Source organism: Squalius cephalus, assembly GCF_949319135.1.
Source record: "Squalius cephalus genome assembly, chromosome: 1".
In the NCBI taxonomy this organism is placed as follows: Eukaryota; Metazoa; Chordata; class Actinopteri; order Cypriniformes; family Leuciscidae; genus Squalius; species Squalius cephalus.
The window spans coordinates 15,408,883-15,427,041 of record NC_137122.1 but is presented as its reverse complement, the minus strand read 5'-3'; the positions used below and the strand labels follow the sequence as shown (position 1 = coordinate 15,427,041).

Here is an 18,159-nt window from a genome sequence, read left to right as displayed (position 1 = left end):
CCCGAACCCAGAGTACTCCCCCCGTATGTAAATGTTTAGGACTAGAAGCGTGGAGAAGGGGTGGTGGAGGGATGCTGCAAAAACTGTCAATGAAATGAGTTGAGACTGCTGAGTATATATACACCTCTTACCATTGATTGCTGAGTGCTCTCCACTTGTGTTAATTATCTGAACGTGCTCCTCCCGAACCTTGTTAATAAAACGTCATGTCTAAGTCAAGCATGAGTTCAAAATGTTTTAATTATTACAGAAATATTGCTGGATTTTATGTAGTAGATTAACAGAAATATGATAATTATTAAATACCCTTAATTTCAAAGTTTATACACAGGTTGAGATCAGAGAGTCAGACATATCCCAGATGATAATGGCATCATCTCAACAGCCAAAAACACTTGATCATCTTCCTCTTGGCTTTTTCTTCCCATAACAAAGGTGTTTTATAAATTCATTGTTAAAGCAGCCAGAGAAAAACTAATGTTATAAAGTCAAGGGTTAAGAGCCCAACTAAAGCAAATACTAATCTCCATCATGGTGACTACATACAAATAAATAAATAAATATCTGTTAATTCTCAACAAGAACTTTTGTACATGTATGATATAAATCAAACATTTTATCAATCATTTGCTGTTTCTTAAACCTTTTTTTTACAAAACCCATAGCCCAATCAATACGAACATCGTCTCAAAGTCTTAATAATTCACAAGATTTAACAAGTTGTTAAATGCGTACGATACTAGTACATATTTGTATACTCATACACAATCCTGCAGCTTTTACTCCTAGTGCTGCCATTGGCTACTGCCTCAATTCCTGTACATATTTATCGCGATATTTGTAAATCAGTTGCGCCCCTAGTAGCGCCCAGGTCTATTTATTATGATGTGCATGTCCAAAAAAACTAAAAGCATAAAAACATTGAAACGAATGGGGTGCCACAAGAGCTTGATCGTAGCAACAATTACCATGTCAATTAAATGGAATGATTTGTATAACTTTATTAGTAAAATGTAATATCAGTGAAAAAAGTCAATAATATATCAATTAAATAACAACATTTCTCATTCTCTTACTGGCCCACGGTGTAACATTGAGTAAATCTGGAGTAAAAAATAAATAAATAAATAAAATTTCAAGGGATAGTTTACCCAAAAACTACAATTCTGTCATCATTTACTCACCCACAAAACCGGTTAAATCCTAATTTGGGGCAATTCCACCAAGATTAATATCAAGCAAGCTGTTTAAGCAAGCAGCTATTTTCCGTTCCTGCTCATACTTTGGTGTCGCCATGTCAGATGTCAAAACAACGCATTTCCATCCAGCAAATAACACGTAGCAGGCCAAAAATGTCCTTAAAATAAGTTTAATATTATTGGCAGAATACTGAGCTACAAAACAAATAAGTTCTTAAAATATTGGCTATGACAAAAAAAAAAAAAAAAAAATCACCACAGACAGCTAAATCCGGCTTACATCTCTTTTTTTTTTCATTGTGTTGACCTGATTACCGCTTGCGGATTGATATTAAAGTCTGTTTTTACTCTTTCTAATAGAAAATACACATAATAGAAATTCCTGAACCGAATTATATAAGAATCAGCAGTGTTGTTGTGCGAAATAAACCCAGAGACGATTGAAATCAATGTTTAGGAAGCCCACGTCCGTTTTTTTTTTTTACGTAAAATGTATAACTTAGTGTCAATAAAATAATTAATTTCAGTATTTATCATGTTATAAATGAAAATGTAAGTAGCCTATTGCATCTCAAAACAATTGGTATAATCAATCATTTACAGCAATAAACACACATGGCCTATTTTTGTCATTTTTATGGCTATGACTACTTTGACGCTCGTTTAATCATAATTCGATTCTGCGACTTTAGCCGGGGTTTCACAGGCGGGGTCACATATGATTTGAGATATGGGGTTCCTGTGTCTTTAAAAGGGCAAAAATGGATATGGTGTCAAAAAGAAAAGTTTTAGAATCTCTATAGTACTGTTTTTTTAAACAAATAAATTGTCAGGATTCAGAGAAGGGAGGACCCAGGTGCAGAATGAACGGGGAGTGATATTTATTGACAAAGACAAAACACAGGTGGAACAGTCCAAACAATAGAGCAGGGCACACAACTGGAGAACAGGTGGATCCGAGGGCACAACTGGAGAACAGGTGGGTCGAGGGCACAGCTGGAGAACAGGTGGGTCGAGGGCACAACTGGAGAACAGGTGGGTCGAGGGCACAGCTGGAGAACAGGTGGGTCGAGGGCACAGCTGGAGAACAGGTGGGTCGAGGGCACAACTGGAGAACAGGTGGGTCGAGGGCACAATTGGAGAACAGGTGGGTCAGGGATTAGACAAACCCAGGGATTAGACAAACCAGCAGGGATTAGACAAACCAGCAGCTCAAGTTTGTCCAGGGATTAGACAAACCAGCAGCTCAAGGAACCAGAGGCTTGGTATAGGTGGGATGAGCAGCACTAGGCACTAGAGTGGCTTGCCAGGACAGAAGTAAACAAAAAGAAATTAAACAAGACTGCAACCTTGCAGAGAAATTGAATGCAGACCACGGTCAAAACGAACCAGCAAAGACATGAGGGAAAGAGTCACAATATAAAGGGACCAGAGCACATGAGGATCAGGTGAGCACAATTAGTGAAATGAGGGCAAGACGTGGACTAAACAAGGGGGCATGGTAACAGGAAACAAGGAGGCAGGACAAGAGGAGCACATGGAAAACACAAACAAAGACAGAGCCATGTGCTCAAACACAAGACAAACATAGAAACATGAAACCATGAAAACACAGAAAAGGCTGCCAGGGCAGAACCCTGACATACATTGCCTTAAAAAAAATCAACAGGTGTTGTTTTCAAACCTCCTCTGATAGTAGGAGCATCAACAAAGGATTTAGAGAAACCAAATTCAGAAACTTGATGAACTTCAACCAATTGTTGATGTAATTAACGTAATTAACGTGTAATTTTAAAGACCTAAAAAAAATAAAAAATAAATGTCTCAAATGAAAAGTAAATGAAATGCCCATGGTGTTACTGTAAGATGGCAAAAAAACAAAGATGCAAAAATAGACAAAAGCAAAAATTAAATACTTAGTGGAATGCATATATCTGATGTATAATGTTCCAATAAGGGAAACAATTCAGTTTATGTGCTGTTACAGTAAGAAGAGGAATTTAATATAACTCTGTGTGTAGAGAGACAAATGTGTGACTGTATTTAGCTGTGTGTTTGTGTGACCATGCTCTGACCACAGGTGACAAAGGTTGCTGTTGACAAATGTGATGCAAATATGGTCCTGTTGCTGCAAAAGGGTAGTCTGGTGCTACAGATTAGAACATCTGGAATTGAGCTAATAACAATTTGCCAAATATCTTTTGGTTCGAGCTGAAATGCATGTTTTAGGTCGCAAAATGTGACAATTTAGTCGCAGTCTAGAGCCCTATATAGTGCTGTATTTTTGCTTTTACATGAGCTACTGTCAGAGAACAAATTTTTTTTTTTTTTTTTTTTTTTGCATTGATCTGAACTGACTAATTACACATTCCTGTTGGTTGATCATGAGTTAATAGATATCAATCAAAAAGTGTCCTGTGCTCACCACACACCAGCTATAGGTGGAGAGATTTGGCTATAGGGTGATGTGTGTCTAACTTACACAGAAGAGACTTTGTTGCTCAGCACATGAAGATGAACTACTTTCCGTGATTTCAGACTGTGGTGTTGTGGTTTCTCCACTGAATGGATCTTCATGTGTCGCTTCAGGTGAGTTTTAGTAGAGAAACTCGTTCGGCACTGATCACACGTGTGCGGCTTCTCTCCAGTGTGGATCCTCTCATGTCTTTTCAGATTTGATGACAGATTGAATCTCTTGTCACAGTGTGAACACTTGTAAGGTTTTTCTCCAGTGTGGATCCTCTCATGTGTTTTCAGATATGATGAGTGAGGGAATCTCTTGTCACAGTGTGAACACTTGTAAGATTTTTCTCCAGTGTGGATCCTCTCATGTGTTTTCAGATTTGCTGACAGACTGAATCTCTTGTCACAGTGTGAACACTTGTAAGGTTTTTCTCCAGTGTGGAGCCTCTCATGTGTTTTCAGATATGATGAGTGAGGGAATCTCTTGTCACAGTGTGAACACTTGTAAGGTTTTTCTCCAGTGTGGACCTTCTCATGTGTTTTCAGATGTCCTGACTGACTGAATCTCTTGTCACAGTGTGAACACTTGTAAGGTTTTTCTCCAGTGTGAATAATCTGGTGTTGTTTTAAACTGTTTGCTGTAATAAAAGTCTTCTCACACTCAAAGCACATGTACTCTCTCACACCAGTATGCATTTTTTCATGTCCACGTAAATATTGCAGCGATGAAAAACTCTTTCTACACACAGAACATGAATGCAGCTTCTCCTTCATATGAACTCTCAGGTGTGTCTTCAGCTCTGATGCCCTAAGAAATGTTTTGCAACATTGATGACATGTGAATGTCTTCTCTCCGGTGTGGATCCTCATGTGTATCTTCAGTTCACTTTTAACAGAGAAACTCTTTCCGCACTGATCACATGAGAACGGTCTTTCTCCAGTGTGGATCCTCATGTGTATCTTCAGTTCACTTTTAACAGAGAAACTCTTTCCGCACTGATCACACGTGTGCGGCTTCTCTCCAGTGTGGATGCTCTCATGTCTTTTCTGATGTGATATGTGACTGAATCTCTTGTCACAGTGTGAACACTTGTAAGGTCTTTCTCCAGTGTGGATCCTCATGTGTCGCTTCAGTTCACTTTTAAAAGAGAAACTCGTTCCGCACTGATCACATGTGAGCGGCTTCTCTCCAGTGTGGATCCTCTCATGTGTTTTCAGATTTGCATACTGACTGAATCTCTTGTCACAGTGTGAACACTTGTAAGGTTTTTCTCCAGTGTGAATTCTCTGGTGCAGTTTTAAACTGTTTGCTGTAATAAAAGTCTTCTCACACACAAAGCACATGTGCTCTCTCACACCAGTGTGTATTTTCTGATGTGTCTGTAAAGATTGACTCTGTGAAAAACTCTTTCCACACACAGAACATGAATACGGCTTCTCCTTCGTATGTACTCTCAGGTGTGTCTTCAGGTGTGATCCCCTAAGAAATGTTTTGTCACATTGATCACATGAGAACGGCTTCTCTCCGGTGTGGATCCTCATGTGAACATTAAGGGATGAAGATTGACTGAAACTCTTCCCACACTGATCACATGAGAACGGCTTCTCTCCAGAGTGGATCTTCATGTGTATCTTCAGTTCACTTTTAAAAGAGAAACTCTTTCCACACTGATCACATGTGTGCGGCTTCTCTCTAGTGTGGTTTCTCATGTGACGCTCAAGACTTTGTTTGGTTGTGAAACTCTTTCCACACTGAGTGCAGCTTGTAGATTTCTTGGCTCTTCTTTTCTTTAAAAATGTCTGTTTAGTCTTTGAGCGACTCAAAGGTTTTCCTCCAGGTTGGACATGATGTTCCTCCTCCACTTCACTCAGTTCTTCACTCTCCTCCTCCACTTCACTCAGTTCTTCACTCTCCTCGCTCTCTTCCATCAGGTCTGGCATGAAAGAAACAATTATTACATTTAATTTTTAGTACATAAAAATATTTCTCTTCAAAGAGAGAATTATAAAGTGAAAGGACATGAAAGTGAGCTCTGATGTAATGGTAGAAAGTAGACAACTGCTATAAAATATGATAATTTCATGCCTTTCTATAAATTGATTATATGTCCTTGAAACTTTCCATGAATGAGGTAAATTTATCTTCCAACTATTATTTTTAAAACATTATAGGCACGAATCCCATGTTTCTTTAGCAAGAACTATTAAATATATTTGATTAATAACACAATTATCTAACATGATATTAACAATAAAATGTACAATACTGCCATATTTTGACACCAACTTTGAGATTGATATTTATTTTACTAAAACCTTCCGTCTGCCTCGCTGCCTGCTGTGAGTTTGTTTGCTTCGATGCTGTAAGCTCCGTCTTAGACTAGTATTTCTTTCTGTTTTGAACCATCATTTTGTATCTTTTCTAGTTGTTTATACTACTAAATACAGCTTACCCAACATCTCAGATTAACAGGGGTGATAGTAGAAAAAAATCCTGAGCCTGAACTTTTTTCCCTGGGAGGTAAGCGGGCCCCTAAACCAATATATATGCCCTGATTAACATAATTGTCAAGCGGGATCCAGGGGTGTGCTCCCCTATGAGAACATTTTGATAAATAGTCCCTTAAATGATAGAGTCTTGTGACTTTTGTGGATATAAATGGACATCATTCAGACATGAGATGAACAAACCCAATACAAGCCTATATTACAGTAGCAGGTTTGAGTAAGTCAAATTTAAGACAATTTTAAGACATTTTAAGACCATAAAGATTGAAATTTAAGACCTACGACGCATTGCCAAAAAATATTCATATCGAAGAATTAATTTTATTTCAATGAATTCAGTCATTGAAAAAGCATTTATTTAATTTACAGATAAAGCAATCACATTAGTAACCTTCCACAACCAACAACGCGTGTCAGAGAAAAGAACAGAATCAGATATAATTTTTTTATAGAAAATTGTACTTTGCATATTATACTGTAAAAAACACATAATTAGTTGATTTCAGTTGATCATAGCTAGAGATGAAATGGCATGAACATTTCATTTCATGATTATAGTGACAAAAATTATGACGTTATCACAGAATCCTGTAGAAAAAGTACTAATACTACACAATGAAATCAATTCACCAAGTTTTATGTCGAAAACCAGCAAATAACAAATAAAATAAGCATCAATATGCACTTTTTGTTTACATAAACATTAAAATAATGCCATTAAAAATGATAGCCAGTTTTTAAAAGTGTCTTGCAAAATGTTATACTAACATGTACAAGTTCAAAAAGTATTGACAATTTTTTTTTTATAAAAAGATAAACCTCACATATTTCAGACTTTAAATGATTATTTATGAAAAGAATTAATCAAAAAAAGATACATTACTGACATTTACAATGCACTTTAGCTTATCTTTTATTATTAATAGTAAAATCAGGTCCGATTTTCCCGTGGCATCTGCGCTCTCCACAACGACAAAAAAGTTTGAGTGACTAATGGATTTCCACCGCCGAAACACATGGAAAAAACGAGCACGTCGCTTCAATTATGAGCGCGCTTATTACCGCTTACCGCGCGCCTACATTTGAATGAACTAGAGCGCGCAAAAGACGCGATATGAACGGCCTGTTGGCGAGCTACCTCAAATCAGGCCACGATAATTTTTTCATCAAGTTTGATCTACCTTTATCGACAAGTTTGGTGTCTTCCCCTGGCTTCATAAAGCTGCACTTCATGACTTTGGCGATCGCGCTGCCAGTGTGGGAAACACATTCTTGTATGGGAAACACAAAACAAATTTGCACGTGGAGTGACTGCTGAATCAATCTGATTGGCCAAAACCCAAGACCAGCCCCTGCCTACCCTATTACCGATTGGCTGAAGTAGGCTTACTGGTGTGGTTTAGTGAAAGCAAAGCGCCTCTCACGCGAACCAGATTTTTTTTTTTTTTTTTTCGCAGACACGTCTGTACGCCGGAAATCCGGCGTGGCGCCGGAGCGCTATCAGGCATGGATTAACCTGACATTGCTAGCTTCCGTTATTATTAGCACAACACACAAGTAATTCGCTAGCCTGTTAACACGCCACCCATGCACTGTTATTTATTATTTATTTTCTCTCATGCGCCCGCGCCTTTGAGTTCATAAAATGCCAAGGTGAGTAAGAATCAGTCAACAAACATGGTGAGTAAAGTCTTCTCCTGTTATTGTCATCTGCACTTCATGTCACGTTTAACATAGCCTTCTCTGTCGGCAATATAGGATTTCTATGTGATAAATGCAAGGAGACAGTCAGGCTGACGGAGAAGATTTCAGAACTAGAGTAACGCATCCAAACTTTAATTGAGGATAGTAAGAGTGCTAGAGCTTTAGATACTGCTTTGGATGCGCCTAGCATAATGAACTCTTTACATGAGTCGGTTCCGGCTGAATTAGTGCCTGCGCAGAAAGGTAAATGGGTGAGTGAGGGATCGCTCTAGTCGCGGATCAAAAAACCACTCTTCCGCTCTGATTACCATAACAAATCGATTAGCCCCGCTCAGTGAAACACCCACTGAGAATCCTGTTGATTGTGCCCTAGTAATTGGTGATTCGATCACACGGAACGTGAAAATAGAGACACCAGCCACCATAGTCACATGTTTGCCAGGAGCCAGAGCACATGACTTCAAAGCAAATTTAAAAGTACTGGCTAATGCTAATCGTAAATTCTCTAAGATCATTATTCACGTCGGCACTAATGATGTTCGACTCCGCCAGTCGGAGATCACCAAAATTAATATTAAAGAGGTGTGTGAACTCGCAAGTACGAAGTCAAGCACTGTAATTTGCTCTGGCCCCCTTCCTGTTCGCAGGAGTGGTGAGATACTTAGTAGATTGTGTTCACTCAATGGATGGCTTAATAATATAGAATGGGGCAGACCTGACCTGTCGAAAAGAGACGGTATTCATCCGTCCTGGGATGGTGTTTGATTAGGGTTGGAGATGAACTGTGCAGGACAGTCAATCGGCAGGAGCAGGATTGGGCACCCCTGCCTTACTCCAAAAGCACTCATTGTTAATGATATGATTTCAGACTATAATCTAGAAGTGCTGTGTTTGACAGAAACCTGGCTAAAACCAAACAGTTAAATTACTTTAAATGAGTCCACCCCACAAGATTACTGTTATAAACCTGAACCTCATCTGAAAGGCAAAGGGGGAGGTGTTGCTGTAATTTATAGTAATATTTTCAAAACCAAAGAGATGCTCCCAGATGTGATAGATCCTCTTCTTAACCCTCTGGGGACCAAAAACGCGCCGGTGCGTTTTGCTCGGTTTTTTTTTTAGCAATGAAAAATAAACACAAAATGCTCTGTTAATTTTGATCTTTAATTTTCGTGTTATACATCAATCGATCCTGTTCAGTTTCTATTTTTTTCAGTATACTCACAATAAAAATAAAGTGTTTTGCTTTTTGACAAATAAAGAAACTTTAACATGATGCGATGTCTGCCTTCTCTCTGTATGTAAACTCCCATTTGAAACGCGTTCGAAAATGATCTATAACTCCGCGAAAATTCAGTCAAACAGGCAAACAGACCCACGGGCATAAAGCTTGAGATCGCATCTTTTAAATGAAGTAATTTATATAAAAAACAAATATTATCAGCTTCTGTAATCTGTATAAAAAGAGAGCGATTCCAGTCGAGCTCATTACGAGCTCATTGACTTTAATTCGTTCACGCCTACTCACGGAGCGCGCTATTCACAAGATAATGTGCTAAGCCATCTATGCAAAACAGGTAAACACCCCCAAGCAAATGCATTAAACGCTTCAAGTTTCATCATTTCGTCACCTGCGCGTTGGGAAGATGACACGGTACACCGGTGCGGAAGCCCTTCAGTTCGTCCTGGATACTAGCGACAAAGAGTCCAGATTTTCATCAGAAGAGGAGCGCGACTACTCTGATGACCGTTTGTATTTTGAAGAGCGACTTGTCCAGCCGTGGATGGAATTTCGGATGAGTAAGTATTTATTCTTACTTGCATTAGTTGACAAGCTATTCAAAACATGAGCTTACATATTATACTGGGTGGACTTGCCATCCAGAGTATTGACATTTGATATCTACCTATATTCAACACGATCTAATGAAAGTGCATATCTATACCATGAATTTAATATCTCGTACCATTTCAACGTCAAAAATGTTTTGTTTTGTTTTTTTGTGTATGCTACACCCCTTGGTTAGGAAATTTGTATTTGTATGTGTAGCCTAAATTATAAAGCCTGTGTGGCTTTGCAACAAATGTGTTGTTATGCATGCACAATATTACAATTATTGATTGGTAATGTTAATATAAAAGAGCTTATATTGTGTTGCTTTATCAGCATTGCTAAATGTCCATCAGTTATGCATGTGCTGGAATAGTACTCTGTAAAATATATGATAAAAATAGTTTTCAACTTTTTTTAAAAGGAATGTAGCTTGTTCACTCTTGCCTTCCACTGCAACTCGCAGGACACGGAGCAACGGAAATCAAAAAGAGTAAGTACATATTTATCTACTATTTTTTTATCTACTACTGTGGCTTTGCAAAAAATGTGTTATGCATGCACAATATTACAATTATTGATTGGTAATGTTAATATAAAAGAGCTTATATTTTTTTTTGTTTTATCAACATGCTGATTGCCCTGCCCTGACATGCTGATAGTACTTTGATCAACCTTTATTAACCTTTATTAATATTATTATTTTTATAGGAATGTGGCAAAGAGGGCCAAGACAAACATTGAATCAATGAAGTGGTACAGAAAGATCTTTCTACACTTCTTGGACATTGCTGCCACCAATGCTTTCCTTATCCACAAAGAGCTATCTGGTAACATGACCCATAAACAGTTCATGGAACAGCTTATTGCAGAGCTCTGTGGTGTGTCACAGAAAGTAGCACCAAAACAAACCAGTAGTCTGATTATTTATTTTGGTCACATTTGATTTGCTTATAGCTCGCATCAACGGGGCATAAGCATTTACTGTGAGATACCTGCCTTTACTTTTGTTTTTACAAAATTACAATAAAACAGATTGAAAAACCAAACATTTGAATCTCCTCATTCTTTGTTCAGGCTGCCTCACCTGATGGCCCATTAGCACTTGAGGGAGCGTCTATGTCACACCCCTGGTCTGAATCTCATTAATATTGATGACCCATTACCACTCCCACGCATAAACCTCTTCTGACAAAAAAACTGTTTTACAATGTTTAAATCAATGTAGTGTTTCATGTGAACAATTAGGCAGGATGATTTTCACATAATTTTGAAGCTAGAACTCAAAGGGACAACATCAATTAGTCAAAAGTCTTGTGGACACATATTTAATATGTGTTTTGTGTTCTTAAATCAGCAACTTTCATTTAATTTTTTTCCAATAACCACGCATAAACATTATTCTCTTAAAAATACAAACATCTACATACACGTTGCTCACATATTATGGTAGCCCTGTTTGTGCTATATAGAGTGAATTTACACCTTTGCCATTAACATGTTTATAAATAACTGAAAAAAGCACAAATATCAAGGCATGTCAGAACATCTCAAGGACCCCAAAAACAGCTTGGTCCCCAGAGGGTTAATATCATTAATTCATCTTTGTCTCTATGATACGTACCAAAAACTTTTAAGCTGGCTATGATTAAACCGCTTGTTAAAAAAATACAACTTGATCCAACAGAATTAGTCAATTACAGGCCGATCTCGAATCTACCTTTTCTGTCAAAGATACTAGAAAAAGCAGTATCCTCACAACTGTGTTCCTTTCTTGAAAGAATCTCTGTGAGGATTTCCAGTCTGGATTTAGACCGTACCATAGTACAGAGACAGCTCTCGTTAGAGTCGCAAATGATTTGCTATTATCATACGATTGTGGTTGTATCTCGCTATTGGTGTTACTCAATCATAGTGCCGCATTTGACACCATTGACCACAACATTCTTTTGAAAAAAAATATAAAACTATGTTGGCATTAGTGGAATTGCACTAGCATGGTTTAAATCATACTTATCTGACCGTTATCAATTTGTAGCAGTAAATTAAGAGATGTCTTATCTATCACAAGTAGGGCTGGGTACCGAGTTCGATACTTTTTAGGTACCGACCGAATTGCCTCGGTAGTATCGAGCATCGAAAAATGACTTGTTTTTCGGTACCAGATTTCGATACCTAAGGGGTTAACTCGTCAACATCAGTGCTCAAACAAATGCATATGAAATGCACAACGACGCCTAAAGTCGCTCACGCACATAACCTACACGCAAACTCTGCACACACGAGACGCGCGGAACTGTCCGCGCACATACTCATATGAGACGCGCGCGCACACAAACTGTCCACGCACATTCTCATATGAGACGCAAGCACACACACACAAACTCGCGCACATACTCAATGAGATGTGAGCACACACACTCACAATACTCTAAAGATGTGGAAAAGTCGATCAAAAGTGTGGGTACATTTCTCCAGGCTCGATGCCAACAGCGCGCGATGCAGTATTTGCGGTAAAATAATTGCTGCAAAGACCGGTACCGCGACAGATATGATGAAGCCCTTGACCGTGCACGGAGTAAACATAAGAGCAGAAAGTTGCTCCGTCTTGGACTGGTAAATGAAGAGATACCTTGTTGATCACTCTGACAGTGTTTATATTGCAATAATGACCTACTACTGAATGTACACTGCCGTTCAAAAATGTGTTGGTTGGTCAGAATTTGTTTTTCAGTAAGCATTAAAGTGATAAAAAATTACCTTAAAACATGTGTAATGTGTTTATTCATCAAAGAATCATGAAAAAATTCATCATAGTTTCCAAAAACTGTTTTCATATTTCTGAAGGATCCTGTGACACTGAAGTAAAGATTTTGAAAATTCAGCTTTGACATCACAGGAATAAATTACATTCTGAAATATATTCAAATAAGATTTTAAATCGTAATACTATTCCACAATATTACAAGTTTTACTGTATTTTTGATCAAACAAATTCAGCTTTGGTGAGCATGAGCTCTTTATAAAAAAATGTGTTGTTCCTTATGCATGTATAAGGAATATTTTGTTCCTTTGTGCTTTTTTTGTTCCTTTGTGCACTGACTAAGGAGCATGAGTCAAATTGAAAAAATAAAACCAAAGTTTTTCCGAGGTAATGTGTTATGTAATCTTGTTAAAATGGATTTCATAAAATTGGTATCGAAAAAAGTATCGTTCAGGAACCGGTATCGAAATCAAGGTATCGGTATCAAAATGTTTTGAACAATACCCAGCCCTAATCACAAGTTCAGTATGGCGTACCACAAGGCTCAGTACTAGGACCACTGCTGTTCACTCTGTACACTCCTAAGCTACCCTTAGGAGATATCATTAGGAAGCATGGCATTAGTTTTGCAGATGATACTCAGCTCTATATTTCTTTAAAACCTAACGAAACTTACCAATTCACTAAATTAATGGAATGCATAGCTGATATAAAAAATTGGATGACTCGTAATTTCCTACTTCTAAATTCTGAAAAAAACAGAGATTCTAATTATTGGACAAAAAACTCCCACACGTAATAACCTAGAATACTGTCTAACACTCGATGGCTGCTCTGTTAAGTCTTCGTTGTCGGTTAGGAACCTGGGTGTGCTCTTTGATACCAATCTTTCATTTGAAAGTCATCTGTCTAGTATCTGTAAAACCGCATTTTTCCATCTTAAAAATATATCTAAATTAAGCCATACGCTCTCAATAGCTGCGTTTACATGGACACAATCGTAATGAAATCATTCCGATTGATGAATCCGAACAAGGTGTTTACATGAATGATAAATAAAGTAATCGGGTTGATGTGCGTGTTTACATGTCACAAGTTTCAAATCGGACCTGATGTTTTGACATGCGCACTGCACAAATATACAGAGTTTCCCGCTTTTCGCGCATAAATATTCTCCTCTATTGGTTCTTTATTTTTTTAAACAGCGGGCGTAATGTTAATCTGTCTCTGGTCATAATTTAAAGCATATTAACCATTTTGCCGTGCTGCTTATTGATCACGCAGTAAAAATGCCCCTCCCCGCGGCCAAAACCACGCCTGTGGATGAGAATCCAAAACAAGGACTGGTGGGACGTTGTCCTGCTTCACTTCACATCACTAACTTTAGCTGGAAAATAACTTTATTAAAGAACCACTATAAAGACAAAATTTCTGTTACCTTAAATTATACGCTTATCTCTGTAAAGTTGCTTTGAAACAATCTACATTGTTAAAAGCGCTATATAAATGAAGATGACTTGACTTTTAATTATTAATGGCCGTTCACACTAGACTTTTCCTTCATAGATTTCCATTCATGAGTCTATGAAAGTGAGACACCAGAAACACAAGCTCAAGTGAATAACCCTGTGAGAAATAACACAAACATTTATCATTCAAGTGGAGTGGATTGCTTTTTATTATTATTATTATTATTATTATTTGTTATACTTGTATGTCAAATTTATGTTTGTAAAAAAGCTGCCAAAGAACGTGACGTCATTTCTCGGCCGTCGCACGGCACGTCTGTAGAAATTTCGCATGCTCAAAGTGTAGAGCGGCCGTGGCTTTAACTAGTTTTAAATTAACAATTTTTATTAGCATTATCTGTGTCCAACATGTTTCACTCAACCCTGTTACTCCTGACATGATTTTCCTCCTTTTAAAAACAGAGCCTTTCTTAAAACTGTGACATCATCTGGGCTCTTTCTACTACATGATGGGAATACAAGAAAATAATCTCAATCCATTGTCTCAGTTTTACACAAACTGTAGCATTGACTGTATTCTTCAACCCTGTTACCAAACTTACTGTAAGAAGAATCTCTATAACTATGAATAACTTGTATGATATTTGACAAATACAACTTTATCAGTAACTTGGTGTTTACTGATTATTCTTAAAAAATAATTATTTTATGTTGAAAATGACTAAAATTCTGGTAACGTTGTTGCAAATTGGAAACCAGATATAAAATAAATGTAAAATAGTATTTAGCTTGATCTAATATTGATAATCAATATAAAAATGTCTCAGACCTCCCTTTACTGACCATTTGTTGAAGAACAAACCCAGAACATTCTGTATCATTTCATAGTTGAACTGTTTATCTAAAAGTGATGAAGTGCTTGAATGTTTCTAACATGAATGTTCTACCACATCATGAATGAATGAAGAATAAACACCAACCTCTTTGTTCTTCAGGATCTTCAGTGCGTTTCATTCTGCAGGGTTCTGGATCACTCATGTTCTCACTGTCCTCTTTATTAAACTCAGTCTTTGCGGATTTCAGCTCTTCCGGATGTTGTCTTCCCTTTCTAGCTGATGGGAATTTACAGCATTTATTGGAGAATTACTGTGGGAGGAGCTTCCCTGATGATGTAATCGCAGTGGGTGGAGCTATGGAGCTGGTCTGCCAAAATCAAACAATTACTCAGTTTGTTTTTGTTTTTTAACCATCTTCCTTTCACTAGTTGACACACAGTAACATGCATGAAACAACATGTACATGCTTTACATCTGGGCTGTTCAATGCCATTGGACATCAATAAATAGCCTACACAAAAACTTTTAAATTAACATATTATATTTTAAACCAGGTATTGGAAGTACTCCTGTACAACTTCAAAGAGAGCAAAAGTTCAGGATTCTATCTCCATTCAGAATCAGCCTAACATAAGAAAAAGGACAACTGACACATGTGGGCTGCATCACAAGACGATAGACTGGCGAGCGCGAGCACACAGCAAAACAAACCACGAGGTTAGCCATTTCTTAAGCACTCAAAACAGCAGTTCTCGACACATCTCAACTAAATGTGCACTCATCATAAAATACACGTACAAGTTACCATGTGCACTAAAGCTAAAGTTACAACCGGTATATTTCAAGCTTACATCGCACTGATGTGAACACCTACCTCTCTCAGTCGAGTAGAAATGCAGACTGAGCAGTACGAGCGCGTAGATTCAGTATATGACCATCACTCGAGTCTCTATCCAATAGAGGGCGCACTTACACAACAAACAACTCTCCCGATACCTATGAAATGACTGAACAATACAAGACTCACATAAAACTCACATACCCACAAAATAGAAAATGAGAGGTTGCAAAAATATTTGTCATTCTTTAACCTGTTAAATAAGCATTTATGTCTGTCTATCTATTCATCCTACAGTAACTGGTGCCAATTCATTAATTATTTTGAACAATTTGTATTGCTAATCCTAACATTATTCTGCTTCTTCATTAAAGTCCAGATATCTTCCAAATATAAATAATGGTAAGAAAAACAGTTAAAAATCATCAACACAGAAATAAACGCATATAGCCAACAATTTACCCTCAGTCTGACACTCAATGCAATGAGCTTTAAGTGTCAATTTACAGGCGATCTGAAGATATCAGCATAATAAATGAGGTGAAAACAGGAACTATTGTCATGAAATAAAGAGTGTTTTCAGCAGATCTGTTAATATTGATGAGCCTCAGACTATCAACACTCATTCAACAAGCCGTTCAGGGTCATCAGCAGATCATCTCACTTTATTCTGAGTGTTTAACTGAAAAACAGATTGAGTAAATTATAAAGGATAACAGCCTGTAAAACTGCTCTATTGGAATAATTGATCAAATTTGATTTTATGATAACTACATTCTTTACAATAAAGTAACTAGATCATTAAAATGTGTAGAAACTAAAACAGACCATAAAGCTTAAAAAATAAAGAGCACCACAAGTAATATTATTCCAAGTGTAATAGGTAGAATATTATTTATGTATATAGCTTTCAAATGTCTCATGTGACTCATTATAGGCTCGAGTGTAAAGGATTTGGCAGTAGGCCTATATGTTGCAGGTTATTTTAATAATGTAAAATAACTAACACATTTAATCCATATATGTGTCAAACGAGGAGAAATAAAGTGGCTGTAGCAGGGTCATTCTACAGAAACGTCCACTTTTGGTATGGCAAGATGTCTTAAAATTGATTTCTTTTTCTAACATTTAAACTTACACCACATTATTAGATTACCCTTTGACTTTATGAATACGCATAAATGACAGCTTAATGATTTTTTATATTTTTTGTACATTTATTTAAAGACGGCATGTACCATTTTTTTGTCACTGGTGTTACCTTACTTCTTTGGCAATATTAAAGGTTTTTATGAAATATTATTTCAATTTTTTTTCAGCACATGTAGACAGAGTTAGCGAAAAATAATAATAATGCAACAAATAAGGAGATTATGTTTTATTTATTTTAATCAGGTTTGTTAAAAGTGTGCTTGAATGAGGTTACAGTAGTTCATCTGCGCTACCATCTATTTGCTATAACAATGAAAATATTTGAAAACCAGTTAAAATCAAGTAATGATGCAATCCTTTAAATCTTAACTTTTGAGTGTAGCAGAATTAAATGGATGTAACATTATTACTATGTCACATGTGACATTGCATTTAATGTGACAGAAAAAAAAGACAGTAACACCAGTGACACAATAAAGTGTATCTATAAATGGAAGTTACTGGTGTTACCCATAAGAAAGGTGACACCAGTGACAGTAACACCAGTGACAATTTTCATGAAAAAATAATTTTACAAAATGGCTGCTGCAAGGTAACAAACCACATGTTGTCAATCATGGTATACTAACTAAATTAAGTAGTTTAATCCATTTGTATTCTAGTTTTTTTACAATTACATAACAGTAAAGTAGGTCATACCAGTGACTTCAACTAAAAGCTTCATATGAAATCATGAGATAAATGAGAAGATTTCTGATAACTGAAAAGAGACAGTGGATCTACCATGGGCTTTTCTTCATAGATATTCAGGAAATTGGAAGAAGGAAGTCGAGTGATGTCATCAGTGTGATTTTTATTTTAAAATAAGAGATTTTTGTTTAACGGTAACACCAGTGACACAACTCAAGGGGACCTCTATTTTCATTCTAAATTTTATAATATTTATTCTGCATTTTTTATATATATATCATTTACATAATATATTTGATAGTTATGTATAGATTATTGTATTTTAAATGGTGTAAAAATCTGTTATTGACCTCAAAATAAAGCATTTTCCCTCTGTACATGACTGTGGGGACGGGCACGTCTGTGGTGCTTGGAATTATATAGAATTAATAAAAATCAAATATTGCCACATTGATGGCTCAAGAAGGTGTAATTGTTCAAATAACATATTGTTTTATTTTAAAATGTAAAGAAATTGTAACCCTAAAGTGTTTTTTAAGTGTAATATTTCTGTAAAGGCTAGGGACAGAAAAATGGACATTTTCATAGAATGACCCAGCAACACTTGAGCTCGATTTCCATCAATTCCCCTCACAGATCTCAAACTTTAAAGGTGCTCTAAGTGATGTTGGGTGATGTCACTTCTTGTTGACGTTTAAAGTATTG

At 36.8% G+C, this 18,159-nt stretch overlaps 1 protein-coding gene across 1 annotated transcript; it reads right to left on the bottom strand.

Annotated features, from left to right (window-relative positions):
- Positions 1-3,539: 3,539 nt before the first annotated feature.
- On the bottom strand, positions 3,540-15,722 carry LOC307162250 (uncharacterized protein). The gene is made up of 3 exons (XM_079877460.1): positions 15,649-15,722; positions 14,919-15,141; positions 3,540-5,596 (listed from the first exon to the last, which is right to left on the bottom strand). The coding sequence occupies exons 2-3, from the start codon at positions 14,974-14,976 to the stop codon at positions 3,678-3,680; spliced, it is 1,977 nt and encodes a 658-aa protein (XP_079733586.1). The 5' UTR covers positions 14,977-15,141; positions 15,649-15,722; the 3' UTR covers positions 3,540-3,677.
- Between the last annotated feature and the right edge of the window lie 2,437 nt (positions 15,723-18,159).